A 19,619-nucleotide genomic window follows, 5' to 3' on the forward strand; every position below is an offset into this window, starting at 1 on the left:
CTGTGATGTCCCCATGTCACCTTTGATGTCCGCATGACCTCTCTGGTGTCCCCATGTCCTCTATGGTGTCCCCATGTCCTATCTGATGTCCCCATGTCTGGTCTGGTTTCCCTGTGACATCCGTGGTGTCCCCATGTCCCCTCTGATGTCCCCATGCCCCCTCTGATGTCCCCATGTCCCTCATGGTATCCCCATGTCCCTTATGATGTCCCCATGTCCTCTCTGGTGTCCCCACATATCCCCCCCCTTCAAGGACACCAAAGCCAATTGCTCAGAAATGACTTTTTTAACCAAAAAAACCCCAAAAATGCGAGGAGGGGACAAAAAGCGACAGGAGAAGAGCGGTGACACCCCAGGACCGGGGTGGTGACACCTCAAGTTGGTGACACCCAAGGGTGGTGGCACCTCGGGGACTCAGCTGGGACTGGGTGCCAGCTGAGGGGGTTTGGTGACACTCCAGAATTGGGTGCCACCAGCAGGTTGGTGACACCTCGGAGTGGTGACACCTCACGTTGGTGGCACCCCAGGGTGGTGACACCCCAGGGTGGTGACACCCCGGGGTGGTGGCACCTCGGGGGCTCAGGTGGGACAGCCGAAGAACGCCATGTTCTCGGAGAACTCGACGAAGTCCTGGCAGCGGCGCTGGAGCGACGCGTCCTGGCACGCGGCCTCCGAGGGCCACTCCTCCAGCCAGGTGTCCTTGCCCATCAGGTACCGGTACCTGGGGACACGGGGGACAGTTGGGGACATGGGGACAGACAGGGGGACATGGGGACAGCCATTGGAACAGCCATGGGGACAATGGGGATATATGGACAATGGGGACAATGGGGACAGTGAGGACACAGTGGCCCTTGGAGGCCACTCCTCCAGCCAGGTGTCCTTGCCCATCAGGTACCGGTACCTGGGGACACGGGGACAGCTGGGGACATGGGGACAGACAGGGGGACATGGGGACAGCTGGGGACATGGGGACAGACAGGGGGACATGGGGACTGAGGGGATAATGGGGACAGGGGGGATATAGGTGCAGCCTCTGAGGGCCACTCCTCGAGCCAGGTGTCCTTGCCCATCAGGTACCGGTACCTGGGGACATGGGGACAGCTGGGGACATGGGGACAGACAGGGGGACATGGGGACTGAGGGGACAATGGGGACATGGGGACAATGGGGACAATGGGGATATAGGTGCAGCCTCTGAGGGCCACTCCTCCAGCCAGGTGTCCTTGCCCATCAGGTACCGGTACCTGGGGACACGGGGACAGCTGGGGACACGGGGACAGACAGGGGGACATGGGGACAGACAGGGGGACATGGGGACTGAGGGGACAATGGGGACATGGGGACAATGGGGACAATGGGGATATAGGTGCAGCCTCTGAGGGCCACTCCTCCAGCCAGGTGTCCTTGCCCATCAGGTACCGGTACCTGGGGACACGGGGGACAGCTGGGGACATGGGGACAGCTGGGGACATGGGGACAGACACGGGACATGGGGACAGAGGGGATATTGGGGACAATGGGGGACAGTGGGGATACAGTGGCCCTTGGAGGCCACTGCTCCAGCCAGGTGTCCTTCCCCATCAGGTACCGGTACCTGGGGACACGGGGACAGCTGGGGACATGGGGACAGACAGGGGGACATGGGGCAGACACGGAGACAGCTGGGGACATGGGGACTGAGGGGATAATGGGGACATGGGGACAATGGGGACAGGGGGATATAGGAGTGGCCCTTGGAGGCCACTCCTCCAGCCAGGTGTCCTTGCCCATCAGGTACCGGTATCTGGGGACACGGGGGACAGCTGGGGACATGGGGACAGCTGGGGACATGGGGACAGCTGGGGACACCGGGACAGAGGGGACAATGGGGACAGTGGGGATATAGGTGCAGCCTCCGAGGGCCACTCCTCCAGCCAGGTGTCCTCCCCATCAGGTACCGGTACCTGGGGACACGGGGGACAGCTGGGGACATGGGGACAGCTGGGGACATGGGGACAGACAGGGGGACACCGGGACAGAGGGGATATTGGGGACAATGGGGGCAATGGGGACATAGGGGACAATGGGGACATGGGGACAATGGGGACAGGGGGGATATAGGAGTGGCCCTTGGAGGCCACTCCTCCAGCCAGGTGTCCTTCCCCATCAGGTACCGGTACCTGGGGACACGGGGGACAGCTGGGGACACAGGGACAGCTGGGGACATGGGGACAGACAGGGGGACATGGGGACAGCCATTGGAACAGCCATGGGGACATGGGGACAGACAGGGGGACATGGGGACAGACAGGCAGACATGGGGACAGTGGGGATATAGTGACCCTTGGAAGCCACTCCTCCAGCCAGGTGTCCTTGCCCATCAGGTACTGGTACCTGGGCACACGGGGGACAGCTGGGGACACGGGGACAGAGAGGGGGACATGGAGATAGGGGGACATGGGGACAGCCATGGGGATATGGAGACATGGGGACACTGGGAAGAATGCCGATAATGGGGGCAATGGGGACATAGGGGCAATAGGGACAATGGGGACACTGGGTATAGGGGGCAATGGGGACATTGGGGACAATGGGGGCAATGGGGACATTGGGGACAGTGGGGACAGTGGGGACAGTTGGGACACTGGGGACACAGGGGACAATGGGGCAATGGGGACACAGAGGTCAACAGGGACATTGGGGACACTGGGGATAGGGGGCAATGGGGACAATGGGGACAATGGGGACAATGGGGATATAGGGGCAATAGGGAGAATGGGGACAGAGGGGACCCAGGGGACAGCTGGGGACATGGAGACAAACGTGAGGACATGGGGACAGCTATGAGGACACGGGGACATGGGGACAGATGTGGGGACAGTGGAGGCAGTGGGGATAAAGGGGATATAGGGGACAAGGGGATATAGGGGACAGTGGTGACAGTTGGGACACTGGGGGCAATGGGGACAATGGGGCAATGGGGACAATGGGGCAATGGGGACAATGGAGACAGTGGGGACAATGGGGACAATGGGGACAATGGGGACAGTGGGGACAATGGGCACAATGGGGGCAATGGGGACATTGAGAATTCAGGAGACAATGGGGATATAAAGGACAAATGGGGAGAAAGGGGACATGGGGCAATGGGGACAATGGGGACAGGGGACAATGGGGACACTGGGGATAGGGGGCAATGGGGACATTGGGGACAATGGGGACAGATGGGACAGGGGGGACACAGGGGACACAGAGGACAATGGGGACTATGGGGACATGGGGACAGTGGGAATTCAGGGGACAGTGGGGGCAATGGGGACCCAGGGGACATTGGGGACATTGGGGACATTGGGGCCGGTGTCCTACTGTCTGCCGCTGGCCCAGAGGTCGCTGGCCTGTCCCCAGAGCAGGTAGTCCTGTCCCGTCTGCAGCCTCAGGGAGTCCCTGCACTGCTGGTGGCTCACGAAGGTCCTGTTGCTGCCCGCCGGGTTCTCGTCCGTGCCTGTCACCGTGGCACCATGTCACCATGGTGGCACCGTGGCACCATGGCACTGTGTCACCATGGCACCATGGCACCGTGGCACCATGGTGGCACTGTGTCACCATGGCACTGTGTCACCCTGTCACCATGTCACCGTGGCACCATGGCACTGCGTCACCGTGTCACCATGGTGGCACCGTGGCACCATGGCACTGTGTCACCATGGCACCATGGCACTGTGTCACCTCCATCCCTCAAATATGGCACCGTGTCACCGTGTCACCATGGTGGCACTGCGTCACCATAGCACCCATGTCACCGTGTCTCCATGGCACTCTGTCATCCTGTCACCATGTCACCATGGCACTGTGTCACCTCCATCCCCCAAATATGGCACCGTGTCACTGTGTCACCATGGCACCGTGTCACCATGGTGGCACTGTGTCAACATGGCACTGTGTCACCCTGTCACCAAGTCACCGTGTCACCATGGCACTGTGTCACCTCCATCCCCCAAATATGGCACCGTGTCACTGTGTCACCATGGCACCGTGTCACCATGGTGGCACTGTGTCACCCTGGCACTGTGTCTCCATGGCACTGTGTCACCGTGGTACCATGGCACCATATCACCGTGTCACTGTGAAGTCACCATGGCTCCATGTCACCATGTCACCGTGTCACCATGGCACCGTGTCACCCTGGCACCATGACACCATGGCACTGTGTCGCCATGGCACTGTGTCGCTGTGTCACCATGGCACCATGCCACAGTGTCACCTCCATCCCCCCAAAAAGGCACTGTGTCACTGTGTCACCGTGTCACCATGGCACCATGGCACCATGGCACCATGGCACCATGTCACAATGTCACCATGTCACAATGTAACCATGGCACTGTGTCATTGTGTCACCATGATGTCATCGTCTCACCGTGTCACCATGATGTCACCATGTCACTGTGTCACCACAACACCATGTCACAGTGTAACCATGGCACCATGTCACCGTGATGTCACCATGACACCATGGCACAGTGTCACCATGGCACAGTGTCACTGTGTCACCATGGCACCGTGTCACCATGGCAACGTGGCACCGTGTCACCATGGCACAGTGTCACTGTGTCACCATGGCACCATGGCACCATGGCACCATGGCACTGTGGCACTGTGTCACCATGGCACCGTATCACCATGGTACCGTGTCACGGTGACGCCATGTAACCTCCATCCCCCAAATATGGTACCATGTCACCATGGCACCGTGTCACCACGGCAACGTGTCACTGTGTCACCATGGTACCTTGTCACAGTGTCACCATGGCACTGTGTCACCGTGTCAATGTGTCACCATGGCACCGTGTCACTGTGTCACCATGTTAGCATGGCACCATGGCACCATGTCACCATGCCACGGTGTCACCGTGTCACTGTGCCACCGTGTCACCATGGCACCAACCCCGATTCGGTGACATTGACCCCAGCTGGGTGACACCAACCCCACCTGAGTGACATCAACCCACCTGGGTGTCCCCGAACTCTCTTGGGTGACACCAACTCCAATTGGGTGACACCAGCCCCAATTGGGTGACACCAACCCCAGTTGGGTGACATTGACGCCATTTGGGTGACACCAACCCCATGTAGGTGACACTGACCCCGGTTGGGTGACACCAACCCCAGTTGGGTGACATTGACCCACCTGGCTGTCCCCAACCAACACACTTGAGTGTCCCCATCTTCAGGTGACCCCCACCATGTCCCCCCCCTCCATGGTGGCCTTGTCCCCCCCGAGGTCACCTTGTCCCCCCCGAGGTCACCTTGTCCCCCCCATGGTGGCTTTGTCCCCCCCGTGGTGTCCTTGTCCCCAGCCCATGGTGGCCTTGTCCCCCCCGTGGTGTCCTTGTCCCCAGCCCATGGTGGCCTTGTCCCCCCCATGCTGGCCTTGTCCCCAGCCCAAGGTGGCCGTACCCATCTTGATGACCGACAGCACCTCCATGACGAAATTGTCGTAGGTCGGGGTCTCCTCCTGTGCCACCACCCTCACCTTGTACACTGCCAGGGGACAATGGGGACACATTGGGGACATTGGGGACAATGGGGACAGTCACCCCTGTGCCACCACCCTCACCTTGTACACTGCCAGGGGACAATGGGGACACATTGGGGACAATGGGGACAGTCACCCCTGAGCCACCGCCCTCACCTTGTACACTGCCAAGGGACAATGGGGACACATTGGGGACATTGGGGACAATGGGGACAGTCACCCCTGTGCCACCACCCTCACCTTGTACACTGCCAGGGGACAATGGGGACACATTGGGGACAATGGGGACAGTCACCCCTGTGCCACCGCCCTCATCTTGTACACTGCCAGGGGACAATGGGGACACATTGGGGACATTGGGGACAGTCACCCCTGTGCCACCACCCTCACCTTGTACACTGCCAGGGGACACATTGGGGACAATGGGTACACATTGGGGACAATGGGGACAATGGGGACAGTCACCCCTGTGCCACCACCCTCACCTTGTACACTGCCAGGGGACAATGGGGACACATTGGGGACACAATGGGGACACAATGGGGACATTGAGGACATTGGGGACATTGGGGACAGTCACCCCTGTGCCACCACCCTCACCTTGTACACTGCCAAGGGACAATGGGGACACATTGGGGACAATGGGGACAGTCACCCCCCCCAGGGTGGCCCTTCCGTGTCCCCTGTCCCCACTGTGTCCCTCCCTGGTCCTGCCATGTCCCCGATGTCCCTAATGCCACCCGCCATGAACCCTTATCACCCCATGTCCCCAGTGTCCCTGATGTCCCCAATGTCCCCATTGTCCCCAATGTTCCCAATGTCCTCAATGCTCTCAGTGTCCCCATTGTCCCTCAATGTCCGCGATGTCCCTGTTGTACCCAATGTCCCCAATGTCCCTCATTGTCCCCATTGTCTCCATTGTCCCCAATGTCCCCATTGCTCCCATTTCCCCCATTATCCCTATTGTCCCCAACATCCCTGATGTCTCCATTGTCCCCAATGTCCCAGATGTCCCCATTGTCTCCATTGTCCCCAATGTCCCCAATGTCCCCATTTCCCCCAATGTCCCCAATGTCCCCCATTGTCCCCCAATGTCCCCAATATCACCAATGTCCCCAACATCCCCATTGTCCCCTATGTCCCAATTACCTCCATTGTCCCCAATGTCCCCATTGCCCCCATTGTTCCCATTATCCCTATTGTCCCCAACATCCCTGATGTCCCCGTTGCCCTCAATGTCTCCATTGTCCTCAATGTCGCCATTGCTTCCAATGTCCCCAGTGTCTCCATTGTCCCCAAAGTTCCCTGATGTCCCCAATGTCCCCCAATGTCCCAAATGTCCCCAGTGTCCCCGCTGTCCCCATGTCTCACCGAAGTCCACCCCGGGCTCGCAGGCCTTCTCGATGCGTTGGTTGACCGTGATGTCCACGGGCTCCTCCTGGAGCTTGAGGCAGGTCTCTGTGGGGACATCGTGGGGACATCGTGGGGACATCACGGGGACATTGTGGGGACATCATGGGGACATCGTGGGGACATCACGGGGACATTGTGGGGACATGATGGGGACATCACGGGGACACAGTCATGACAAGGTCAACTGTGGCAGGGACGTGTCCCCATCACAGTCATGACACGTGACATCTCATTGATGACGTGTCCCAACCAGGTTCATGACCTGTCCCACCATGGCAGAGACATGTCCCCATTGTGGTGGTAACCTGTGACAGTTCCTCAGGGGTGTGTCCCACCATGGCCACGACGTGTCCCACCACGGCAGGGACATGTCCCCATCATGGCTATGAAGTGTCCCCATCATGGCCAGGGTATGTCCCCACCATGGTGACATGTGACATCTCCTCATTGATGTGTCCCACTATGACCAGGACATGTCCCCATCATGGCAGGGACACGTCCCCATCATGTCCATAACATGTCCTATCACATCAATGCATCTCACCATGACCATGACACGTCCCCATCATGACCAGGACATGTCCCACCATGGCCATGATGTGTCCCACCACATCCACATCAACGTGTCCCACCATGGCCATGAAGTGTCCCATCACATCGTGTCCCATCATGGCCATGACAAGTCCCCACCATGATGACATGTGACATCTCATCACTGATGTGTCCCACCACAGCCGTGAAGTGTCCCATCACATCCACATCAACGTGTCCCACCATGGCCAGGACACGTCCCCATCATGACCATGAAGTGTCTCATCACATCAACGTGTCTCACCATGACCATGGCACGTCCCTATCATGACCAGGACATTTCTCCATCATAGCTATGACATGTCCCCATCATGGTGGCATGTGACATCTCATCACTGATGTGTCCCACCATGGCCATGAAGTGTCCCATCACATCAACGTGTCCCACCATGACCATGACGTGTCCTACCATGACCATGACGTGTCCCACCATGAACATGACATGTCCCCATCATGGCAGGGACATGTCCCCATCATGACCATGACACGTTTCCATCATGGTGACATGTGACATCTCATCATTCAGGTGTCCCACCATGGCCATGACATGTCCCCACCATGACCATGACATGTCCCCACCATGACCATGATGTGTCCCACCATGGCCAGGGACATGTCCCTACCATGGCCATGAAGTGTCCCATCACATCAACGTGACCCACCATAACCATGACATGTCCCCACCATGACCATGATGTGTCCCACCATGACCATGATGTGTCCCACCATGGCCATGACATGTCCCATCACATCAACGTGACCCACCATGACCATGACTTGTCCCCACCATGAACATGACACATCCCCATCATGGTGACATGTCACATCTCATCATTGACATGTCCCCACCATGACCATGACCAGTGTCCCCCCCCCGCCCACCCTGTCCCCATGTCCCTGTGTCCCACCATGGCCATGACGTGTCCCCCCGTGTCCCCCCGTGTCCCCGTGTCCCACCATGGCCATGACGTGTCCCCCCGTGTCCCCGTGTCCCCGTGTCACCTTCGGCACAGCGACAAACGTCCCCCTGGCAGATCTTGTTCAGTTTCCCTCCCTCCTTGTCCGGGTGGTAGAACCGCGTGCAGCGATCGTCTGCGGGGACACGGGGACATCAGGGGACAGCAGGGGACAGCAGGGGACAGTGGGGACAGCAGGGACAGCTGGGGACAGCAGGGGACAGTGGGGACAGTGGGGACAGCTGGGACAGGGACAGGGACAGAGGGGACAGAAGGGGCAGAAGGGACAGGGACAGGGACAAGGACAGGGGACAAGGACAGGGACAGGAACAGGGAGAGGACAGTGACGGGAACAGTGACAGTGACAATGATGGTGACAGTGACACACCAATGCTGTAGTAGCTGTAGACAGTGACAGTGACAGTGACACAGTGACAATGACAGTGACAGTGACAGTGACAATGACAATGACAGTCACACACCGATGCTATAGTAGCTGTAGACGCTGACAATGATAGTGACAATGACACAGTGAGACAGTGACAGAAGTGAGAATGACAATGACAATGACAATGACACACCGATGCTGTAGTAGCTGTAGACAGTGACAGTGATACAGTGACAATGACACAGTGACAGTGACAGTGACAATGACAGTGACAGTGACACACCAATGCTGTAGTAGCTGTAGATGCTGACAGTGACAATGACACAATGACACGGTGACAGTGACAATGACACAGTGACACAGTGACAGTGACAGTGACAGTGACACACTGATGCTGTAGTAGCTGTAGACGCTGACAGTGACAATGACAGTGACACAGTGACAGTGACAATGACAGGGACACATCGATGCTGTAGTAGCTGTAGACGCTGACAGTGACAATGACAATGACAATGACACAATGACACAATGACACAATGACAGTGACAGTGACAATGACAGTGACACAGTGACAGTGACACAGTGACAGTGACACAGTGACAGGGACACACCGATGCTGTTGTAGCTGTAGACGCTGACAGTGACAATGACAATGACAATGACAATGACAATGACAATGACACAATGACACAGTGACACAGTGACACAGTGACAGTGACAGTGACAGTGACACACCGATGCTGTAGTAGCTGTAGACGCTGACGGCCGCCGGCTGGATCAGCCCCACCTGGAACCTCTGGTGGGCCTTGAAGGCGAAACACTCCTGGGCCCTGTGTGACACCTGGGGACAGCGCGGGGACAGGGACAGGGATGGGGACAGGGACAGGGATGGGGATGGGGACAGGGACCGGGACAGGGACAGGGGTGGGGGCAGGGACAGGAACAGGGACAGGGATGGGGACAGGGGAAAGGCATAGGGAGAGCCACAGGGACAGGGACAGGGACAGGGACAGGGACAGGGACAGGGGGTAGGGGAGATGGACAATGACAGGGACAGGGGACAAGGACAGGGTACAGGGAAAGGACAGGGACAGGGGACATGGGACATGGTAGAGGGACATGGACAACAACAGGGACAGGGATGGGGACAGAGGTGGGACAGGACATGGTGGACAGGGACAAGGACAGGACATGTGGACAGGGACAGCGAGGACATGGTGGGACAGGGACGGGGACAAATGTCACAGGTCCCAAGATGGAGTTGGGGACATGAGCAGGGACAGAGGGGTGACAGGCGTGATGAGGAAGGTGGGGACACGGGGACAACTGGGGACAGGAGGGACATGGGACAAGGTGGGACAGGAGTGTGAGAGGACTGGGGTGGGGACAGGACAATGTGGGGGGACAGGGACAGGGATGGGACAGGATGGGGACAAGGACAGAATAGGGACAGGGGTGGGGACAGGACAATGAGGGGGGACAGGGACAGGGATGGGGACAGGGGTCAGGATGGCGTTGGGAACACAGGCAGGGACAGGAAGGGGACAAGGCTGTGACAGGGACACAGCTGGGACAGGGGTGGTGACAGCAACAGTCTCAAGGTGGTGACAAGGACAGGGTTGGGCGTGTCACCCTCCTGTCCCTGCTCATGTCCCCAACTCCATCTTGGGTCCTGTGACATCTTGTCCCCGTCCCTGTCCCACCATGTCCTCGCTGTCCCTGTCCCACCATGTCCCTGTCCTTGTCCCTGTCCCACCATGTCCCTGTCCCACCTTGTCCCCATCCCTGTCCCACCTTGTCCCTGTCCCTGTCCCACCCTGTCTCCATCCTGTCCTATTCCTGTCCCACCTTGCCATTGTCCCACCTTGTCCCTGTCACCACCCCAGTCCTGTCCCCTTCCTGTCCCTGCTCATGTCCCCAACTCCACCTTGGTCCCTGTCCCACCTTGTCCCTGTCCCTGTCCCGTCCCTGTCCCACCTTGTCCCCATCCCTGTCCCACCTTTTGTCCCTGCCACCACCCCAGTTCTGTCCCCACCCCCGTGTCCCCAGTGGCCCCCAGTGTCCCCCCATGTCCCCAGTGTCCCCCCATGTCCCCAGTGTCCCCCCATGTCCCCAGTGTCCCCAGTGTCCCCACCTTGTCCAGGTAAATGACGACGTTGCTCCGCTCTTTGTCCTGGTCCAGCTCGAACTTGGAGATGTACCTGTCCACGCCCTCGGACAGCTGGGGACACGGGGACAGAGGGACAGAGTGACATCAGGGACAGTGGGGACAGCGCGGACAGAGTGACACTGGGGACAGAGCGACATTGGGGATAGCAGGGACAGAGTGACATTGGGGACAGAGGGGACAGAGAGACATTGGGGACACTGAGGACACTGGGGACAGTGGGGACAGTGGGGACAGAGTGACATTGGGCATGGGGGACAATGGGGACAGAGTGACATTGGGCATGGGGGACAATGGGGACAGAGTGACATGGACACTGGGGACAGTGTGACACCGGGACAGAGGGGACAGTGTGACATTGAGAACAGAGTGACATTGGGGACAATGGGGAAGTGTGACATTGGGGACAGAGTGACATTGGGGACAGCGGGGACAGAGTGACAGTGGGGACAGTGTGACATTGGGGACAGCGGGGACAGTGTGACACTGGGCATGGGGGACACATGGGGACAACAAGGATGTGGGGACACAAGGACACACCGGTGGCAACGAGGGGACATGGTGGCACATGATGGCACTAAGACTTGGGGTCCCCTGTCTTTGTCCCCATGTCCCCCTGCTGTCCCCATGTCCTCACAGTGTCCCCATGTCCCCCTGGTGACCCCATGTCCCTGCAGTGTCTCCATGTCCCTTCGGTGTCCCCGTGTCCTTGTGGTGTCCCCATGTCTCCCTCAGTGTCCCCATGTCCCTTCAGTGTCCCCTCAGTGTCCCCTCAGTGTCCCCATGTCCCCCTCAGTGCCCCCATGTCCCCTCAGTGTCCCCACAGTGTCCCCATGTCCCCACACTGACCCTCCTGAGGTCCTGCACGTCCGGTGTGAAGCCCGTCAGCATGGACACGTCCAGGATGGACATGGTGGCATCCACGGTGTCCCCTCAGTGTCCCCATGTCCCCCTCAGTGCCCCCATGTCCCCTCAGTGTCCCCACAGTGTCCCCATGTCCCCACACTGACCCTCCTGAGGTCCTGCACGTCCGGTGTGAAGCCCGTCAGCATGGACACGTCCAGGATGGACATGGTGGCATCCACGGTGTCCAGGTACCTGTGGGGACACAGCTGAGGCCACCCCGCCTGTCCCCACCCCTGCAGTGTCCCCAACGCCCCCTCCCCGATGTCCCCAATGTCCCCATGGGACAAGGTGAGTGCTTTTTGTCCTCAGTGTCACCATCCTTGTCCCCAGTGTCCCCAATGTCACCAGTGTCCCTCCATCCCATTCCCCACCCTGTCCCCACTGTCCCCACCCTGTCCCTGCTATCCCCAGTGCCCCCAGTGCCCCCAATGTCCCCAATGTCCCCAGTGCCCCCAATGTCCCCAATGTCCCCAGTGCCCCAATGTCCCCAGTGTCCCTCCAGCCCATTCCCCACCCTGTCCCCAATGTCCCCACTGTCCCCAATGTCCCCACTGTCCCCACTGTCCCCAATGTCCCCAGTGTCCCTCCAGCCCATTCCCCACCCCAATGTCACCAATGTCCCCAATGTCCCCAATGTCCCCAGTGCCCCAATGTCCCCAATGTCCCCAGTGTCCCTCCAGCCCATTCCCCACCCCAATGTCCCCAATGTCCCCAATGTCCCCAATGTCCCCAGTGTCCCCAATGTCCCCATCCTTTTCTCCATGTCCCTGACCCCAACATCCCCTCCCTGTCCCCAATGTCCCCTGTGTCCCTCCATCCTATTCCTCACCCTGTCCCCAATGTCCCCCCAGTGTCCCAAATGTCCCCAACATCCCCATTGGTGTCCCCAATGTCCCCAATGTCCCCAGTGTCCCAAATCCTCCCAGTGTCCCCAGTGTCCCCATTTTCACCCTTGTCCCCACTGTCCCCAATGTCCCCCCAATGTCCCCACTGTCCCCAATGTCCCCCCAGTGTCCCCACTGTCCCCAATGTCCCCACTGTCCCCCACCTGGTGCAGATGTTGATCTTGACCGTCCTGATGATGTCCTGCTCTTCCTTGCCTGGGTGGGGACAATGAGGTGACATCAAAGGTGACACGAGGCACTCACAGAGGGGACACGGGGAGGGGCTGGCGGTGACACCGCCAGGACAGGGAGGGGACACTTGGGGACCCACCGTGGTCGACGTCCTGCACGTCCACGCTCAGCTGGAACTTGTCACACTTGTCCTCCCTCTCGGGGACCTTGGCGTGGTACACGGTCACCACTGTCATTGTCCCCTTGCCCACGCCCTCGGCCTTGACCGTGAACTCCTCGTTGTGCTTGGTCTGAGGGGACATCGGGGACATCGGGGACATTGGGGACATGGGGGATATTGGGGACATTGGGGACATTGGGGATATTGGGGACATCGGGGACATTGGGGACATCGGGGACATTGGGGACATTGGGGACACTGGGACATTGTGGACATTGGGGACAATGGTACACGGTGACCACTGTCATTGTCCCCTTGCCCACGCCCTCGGCCTTGACCGTGAACTCCTCGTTGTGCTTGGTCTGAGGGGACATCGGGGACATCGGGGACATTGGGGACATTGGGGACATTGGGGACACTGGGACATCGGGGACATTGGGGACATTGGCGACATCGGGGACATTGGGGACATTGGGGACATCGGGGACATTGGGGACACTGGGATATTGGGGACATTGGAGACATCAGGGACATTGGGGACATTGGGGACACTGGGACATCGGGGACATTGGGGACATTGGGGACATTGGGGACATTGGCGACATCGGGGACATTGGGGACATTGGGGACATCGGGGACATTGGGGACACTGGGATATTGGGGACATTGGAGACATCAGGGACATTGGGGACATTGGGGACACTGGGGACATCGGGGACATTGGGGACACTGGGACATTGGGGACATCATTGGGGACATTGGGGATATTGGGGATATTGGGACATTGGGACACTGGGGACATTGGGGACATTGGGGACATTGGGGACACTGGGGACGTGGCACATGGTCACCACTGTCATTGTCCCCTTGCCCACGCCCTCGGCCTTGACCGTGAACTCCTCGTTGTGCTTGGTCTGAGGGGACATCGGGGACATTGGGGACATTGGGACATTGAGGACATTGGGGACATTGGGGACATTGGGGACACTGGGACATCGGGGACATTGGGGACATTGGGGACACTGGGGACATTGGGGACATTGGGGACACTGGGGACACTGGGACATTGGGGACATCAGGGACATTGGGGACATTGGGGACATTGGGACATTGGGGACACTGGGACATTGGGGACATTGGGGACATTGGGGATATTGGGGATATTGGGACATTGGGGACATTGGGGACATTGGGGACAATGGGGACATCGGGAGGGGACACTGGGACATTGGGGACACTGGGGACATTGGGGATATTGGGGATATTGGGGACATTGGGGACACTGGGACATTGGGGACACTGGGGACATTGGGGATATTGGGGACATCGGGGACATTGGGGATATTGGGGATATTGGGGATATTGGGGATATTGGGACATTGGGGACATTGGGGACATCGGGGACATTGGGGATATTGGGGATATTGGGACATTGGGGACACTGTGACATTGGGGACATTGGGGACATTGGGGACATTGGGGACATCGGGAGGGGACAGAGGACATCCCCAGGAGGGACAGGAGACATCAGGAGAGGACATTGGGAGGGGACATTGGGAAGGGACATTGGGACAGGACAGGGGACGCCCCCAGGAGGGACAGGGGACATGGGTGACATTGGGAAGGGACAGGGGACATTGAGGACTTTGGGCGGGGACATTGGGAGGGGACAGGTGACACTGGGAGGGGACAGGGGACATCGGGAGGGGACATTGGGAGGGGATAGGGGACATTGGGACAGCACAGGGGACATTGGGACAGCACAGGGGACATTGGGAGGGGACAGGTCCCAGTGCCAGGGGACAGGGACAGGTGCCAAGGACAGCGGCCAAGGACAGGTGCCAAGGACAGGTGACAATGCCAGGGACAGGTAACAGGTGGCAGGGACAGATGACGAGGACAGGGACAGGTGGCAAGACAATTCCAGGTATCAGGTGCCAGGGACAGGAACAGGTGACAAGGACAGGAACAGGTGTCAGGGACAGGAACAGGTGACAAGGACAAGGACAGGGACAGGTGCCAAGGACAGATGACAGGTGCCAGGTGACAAGGACAGGTGACATTACCAGGGACAGGTAAAAGGTGACAAGGACAGGTGACAAGGACATGGACAGATGCCAGGGACAGGGACAGGTGCCAGTGCCAGGTGACAATGCCAGAGGACAGGCAACAAGGACAGGGACAGGTGACAAGGACAGGTGACAGTGCCAGGGACAGGGGCAATTCCAGGTGCCAGGTGACAGGGACAGATGCCAATGCCAGGTGACAAGGACAGGTGACAATGCCAGGGAAAGATGAGTGGTGACAATGCCAGGGGACAATGCCAGGGGACAGGTGACAGAGACAGGGACAGGTGACAATGCCAGGGACAAGGACAGGGACAATTCCAGGGGACAGGTGCCAAGGACAGGTGCCAGGTGTCAGATGCCAGGTGCTAATGGAAGGTGCCAGGTGACAGGTTACAGGGACAGGTACCAAGGACAGGTGACAAGGACAGGGGACAGGGACAGGTGCCAGGTGCCAAGGACAGGTGACAAGGACAGGTGACAGGTGCCAAGGACAGGTGCCAGGTGGCAGGGACAGGTGACAAGGACAGGTGCCAGTGCCAGGTGACAATGCCAGGGGAGAGGTGACAGAGACAGGGACAGGTGACAATGCCAGGGACAATTCCAGGTGCCAGGTACAGGTGTCAGGGACAGGGACAGGTGACAAAGACAGGTACCAAGGACAGGTGACAGGTGTCAGGGACAGGGACAGGTGCCAGGCGCCAATGGAAGGTGCCAGGTGCCAAGGACAAGGACAGGTGACAGGGACAGGTGCCAAGGACAGGTGCCAAGGACAAGGACAGGTGCCAAGGACAGGTGCCAAGGACAGGTGCCAGGTGCCAATGGCGGGTGCCAGGTGACAAGGACAGGTGCCAAGGACAAGGACAGGCGCCAATGGCAGGTCCCAGGTGCCGGTGTCAGGGACAAGGACAGGTACCAGGTGACAGGTGCCAATGGCAGGCGCCAGGTGACAGGGACAGGTGCCAGGGACAGGGACAGGTGACAGGGACAGGGACAGGTGCCAATGGAAGGTTGCAGGTGCCAATGGCGGGTGCCAGGTGTCAGGTGCCAGGGACAGGGACAGGGACAGGGACAGGTGCCAGGCGCCAATGGCAGGTGCCAGGGACAGGTGCCCGGCGGCAGTGCCAGGCGGCAGCGCCGTTACCTCGGCCGAGCGCGCCACCAGCGCGTTGCGGTTCTCGATGCGGTAGCGGACAGGGCTGGCGCGGCGCGGCAGCAGCACCGACACGTCCAGCTCCAGCTGCTCCTGCGCCCGCGCCACCGCCTGGTACCGCGCCAGCGCTTGGAACACCAGGATGGTGGCCTGAGGGGACATTGGTGTCACCAGGGCTTGGGGACACCAGGATGGTGGCCTGAGGGGACACCACGGTCACCAGGGCTTGGGGACACCACCAGGATGGTGGCCTGAGGGGACAGCAGGGTCACCGGGGCTTGGGGACACCAGCTCTGTGTCCACCTGGTACCGGGCCAGTGCTTGGAACACCAGGATGGTGGCCTGAGGGGACATTGGTGTCACCAGGGCTTGGGGACACCAGGATGGTGGCCTGAGGGGACATCAGGGTTACCAGGGCTTGGGGACATTGATGGAGAACCCACAAGACATTCTGGGTGGACACCAGGGTCACCAGGGCTTGGGGACACCAGCTCTGTGTCCACCTGGTACCGGGCCAGCGCTTGGAACACCAGCATGGTGGCCTGAGGGGACATTGGTGTCACCGGGGCTTGGGGACATTGATGGAGAACCCACAAGACATTCTGGGTGGACACCAGGGTCACCATGGCTTGGGGACACAGGATGGTGGCCTGAGGGGACAGTGGGGTCACCGGGGCTTGGGGACACCAGCATGGTGGCCTGAGGGGACATCAGGGTTACCAGGGCTTGGGGACACCACCTGTGTGTACTATGACGGTGTTTGGAACACCAGGATGGTGGCCTGAAGGGACACCGGGGTCACCAGTGCTTGGGGACATTGATGGAGAACCCACCAGATCTTCTGGGTGGACACCAGGGTCACCATGGCTTGGGGACACTGGGTGGAGAACCCACAAGATCTTCTGAGTGGTCTTGAGGGGACATTGGTGTCACCAGGGCTTGGGGACACCAGGATAGTGGCCTGAGGGGACAGCAGGGTCACCAGGGCTTGGGGACACCAGCATGGTGGCCTGAGGGGACAGCGGGGGCACCATGGCTTGGGGACACTGATGGAGAACCCACAAGACATTCTGGGTGGACACTGAGGTCACCGGGGCTTGGGGACACCAGCATGGTGGCCTGAGGGGACACCGGGGTCACCAAGGCTTGGGGACACCAGGATGGTGGCCTGAGGGGACATTGGTGTCACCGGGGCTTGGGGACACTGATGGAGAACCCACAAGGTCTCCTGGATGGACATCAGGGTCATCGGGGCTTGGGGACACCACCCATGTGTCCACCTGGTACTGGACCAGCGCTTGGAACACCAGCATGGTGGCCTGAGGGGACACCGGGGTCACCAGGGCTTGGGGACACCACCAGGATGGTGGCCTGAGAGGACAGCGGGGTCACCAGGGCTTGGGGACACCAGGATGGTGGCCTGAGGGGACAGCGGGGTCACCAGGGCTTGGGGACACCACCTGTGTGTACTATGACGGTGTTTGGAACACCAGGATGGTGGCCTGAGGGGACAGCGGGGTCACCGGGGCTTGGGGACATTGATGGAGAACCCACCAGATCTTCTGGGTGGCCTTGAGGGGACATTGGTGTCACCAGGGCTTGGGGACACCAGGATGGTGGCCTGAGGGGACACCACAGTCACCAGGGCTTGGGGACACTGATGGAGAACCCACCAGATCTTGTGGGTGGACACCAGGGTCACCATGGCTTGGGGACACTGGGTGGAGAACCCACAAGATCTTCTGAGTGGTCTTGAGGGGACATTGGTGTCACCAGGGCTTGGGGACACCAGGATAGTGGCCTGAGGGGACACTGGGGTCACCGGGGCTTGGGGACACTGATGGAGAACCCACAAGACATTCTGGGTGGACACTGAGGTCACCGGGGCTTGGGGACACCAGCATGGTGGCCTGAGGGGACACCGGGGTCACCAGGGCTTGGGGACACCAGGATGGTGGCCTGAGGGGACATTGGGGTCACCAGGGCTTGGGGACACTGGTGGAGAACCTACAAGGTCTCCTGGATGGACATCAGGGTCACCAGGGCTTGGAGACACCAGGATGGTGGCCTGAGGGGACACCGGGGTCACCAGGGCTTGGGGACACCACCTGTGTGTACTATGACGGTGTTTGGAACACCAGCATGGTGGCCTGAGGGGACACCGGGGTCACCGGGGCTTGGGGACACTGGGTGGAGAACCCACAAGATCTTCTGAGTGGCCTTGAGGGGACATTGGTGTCACCAGGGCTTGGGGACACCAGGATGGTGGCCTGAGGGGACACCGGGGTCACCAGGGCTTGGGGACACTGATGGAGAACCTACAAGGTCTCCTGGATGGACATCAGTGTCACCAGGGCTTGGAGACACCAGGATGGTGGCCTGAGGGGACACCGGGGTCACCGGGGCTTGGGGACGCCAGCTCTGTGTCCACCTGGTACCGGGTCACCAGGGCTTGGGGACACTGGTGGAGAACCCACAAGACCTTCTCAATAGCCTTGAGGGGACATCTGGGTCACCATGGCTTGGGGACACCAGGATGGTGGCCTGAGGGGACATTGGGGTCACCAGGGCTTGGTGACACTGGGTGGAGAGGCCACAAGTTCTCCTGGATGGCTTGAGAGGACACTGGGGTCACCAGGACTTGGGGACAGTGGTGGAGAACCCACCAGATCTTCTGATGGCCTTGAGGTGACATTGGTGCCACCAGGCCTTGGTGACACCACCTGGACCACCCCAACCTCTTCTGAGTCACCTTGAGGTGACATTGGTGCCACCAGGCCTTGGTGACACCACCTGGACCACCCCAACCTCTTCAGAGCAACCTCGAGGTGACGCTGGGTGGAGAACCCACAAGTTCTCCTGGATGGCCTTGAGGGGACATCAGAGTCACCATGGCTTGGGGACACTGCTGGAGAACCCACCAGATCTTCAGAGTAACCTCGAGGTGACACCACCTGGACCACCCCAACCTCTTCAGAGCAACCTTCGGGTGACATTGGTGCCACCAAGACTTGGTGACACTGGGTGGAGAGGCCACAAGTTCTCCTGGGTGGCCTGAGGGGACATCAGAGTCACCATGGCTTGGGGACACCAGGATGGTGGCCTGAGGGGACATTGGGGTCACCAGGGCTTGGGGACACTGATGGAGAACCCATAAGATCTTCAGAGTAACCTCGAGGTGACATTGGTGCCACCAGACTTTGGTGACACCACCTGGACCACCCCAAC

The 19,619-nt window shown here is 59.6% G+C and overlaps 1 protein-coding gene across 8 annotated transcripts in view; it reads right to left on the bottom strand.

Moving 5' to 3' along the window:
- Positions 1 to 267: 267 nt before the first annotated feature.
- The window catches only part of LOC102064784 (venom factor-like), a 73,159-nt gene continuing 53,807 nt past the window's right edge, over positions 268 to 19,619 (bottom strand). For 4 of the 8 annotated variants that reach the window (XM_074530489.1, XM_074530491.1, XM_074530490.1 and 1 more), the window contains 11 exons: positions 16,383 to 16,541; positions 13,152 to 13,302; positions 12,985 to 13,036; positions 12,041 to 12,128; positions 10,998 to 11,084; positions 9,599 to 9,704; positions 8,522 to 8,611; positions 6,887 to 6,973; positions 5,437 to 5,520; positions 3,349 to 3,484; positions 876 to 1,428 (listed from right to left, as the gene is read on the bottom strand). In XM_074530489.1, coding sequence (XP_074386590.1) covers positions 891 to 1,428; positions 3,349 to 3,484; positions 5,437 to 5,520; positions 6,887 to 6,973; positions 8,522 to 8,611; positions 9,599 to 9,704; positions 10,998 to 11,084; positions 12,041 to 12,128; positions 12,985 to 13,036; positions 13,152 to 13,302; positions 16,383 to 16,541 — 1,578 coding nt within the window. In that variant the 3' untranslated portion in view covers positions 876 to 890. Of the gene's footprint in view, positions 722 to 875; positions 1,429 to 3,348; positions 3,485 to 5,436; positions 5,521 to 6,073; positions 6,124 to 6,886; positions 6,974 to 8,521; positions 8,612 to 9,598; positions 9,705 to 10,997; positions 11,085 to 12,040; positions 12,129 to 12,984; positions 13,037 to 13,151; positions 13,303 to 13,883; positions 14,087 to 16,382; positions 16,542 to 19,188; positions 19,495 to 19,619 lie in introns of those variants that run through there. The other 4 variants (XM_074530492.1, XM_074530493.1, XM_074530496.1 and 1 more) reach the window with 4 other exon arrangements.

The sequence above is a fragment of the Zonotrichia albicollis genome, chromosome 32, assembly GCF_047830755.1.
Source record: "Zonotrichia albicollis isolate bZonAlb1 chromosome 32, bZonAlb1.hap1, whole genome shotgun sequence".
In the NCBI taxonomy this organism is placed as follows: domain Eukaryota; kingdom Metazoa; phylum Chordata; class Aves; order Passeriformes; family Passerellidae; genus Zonotrichia; species Zonotrichia albicollis.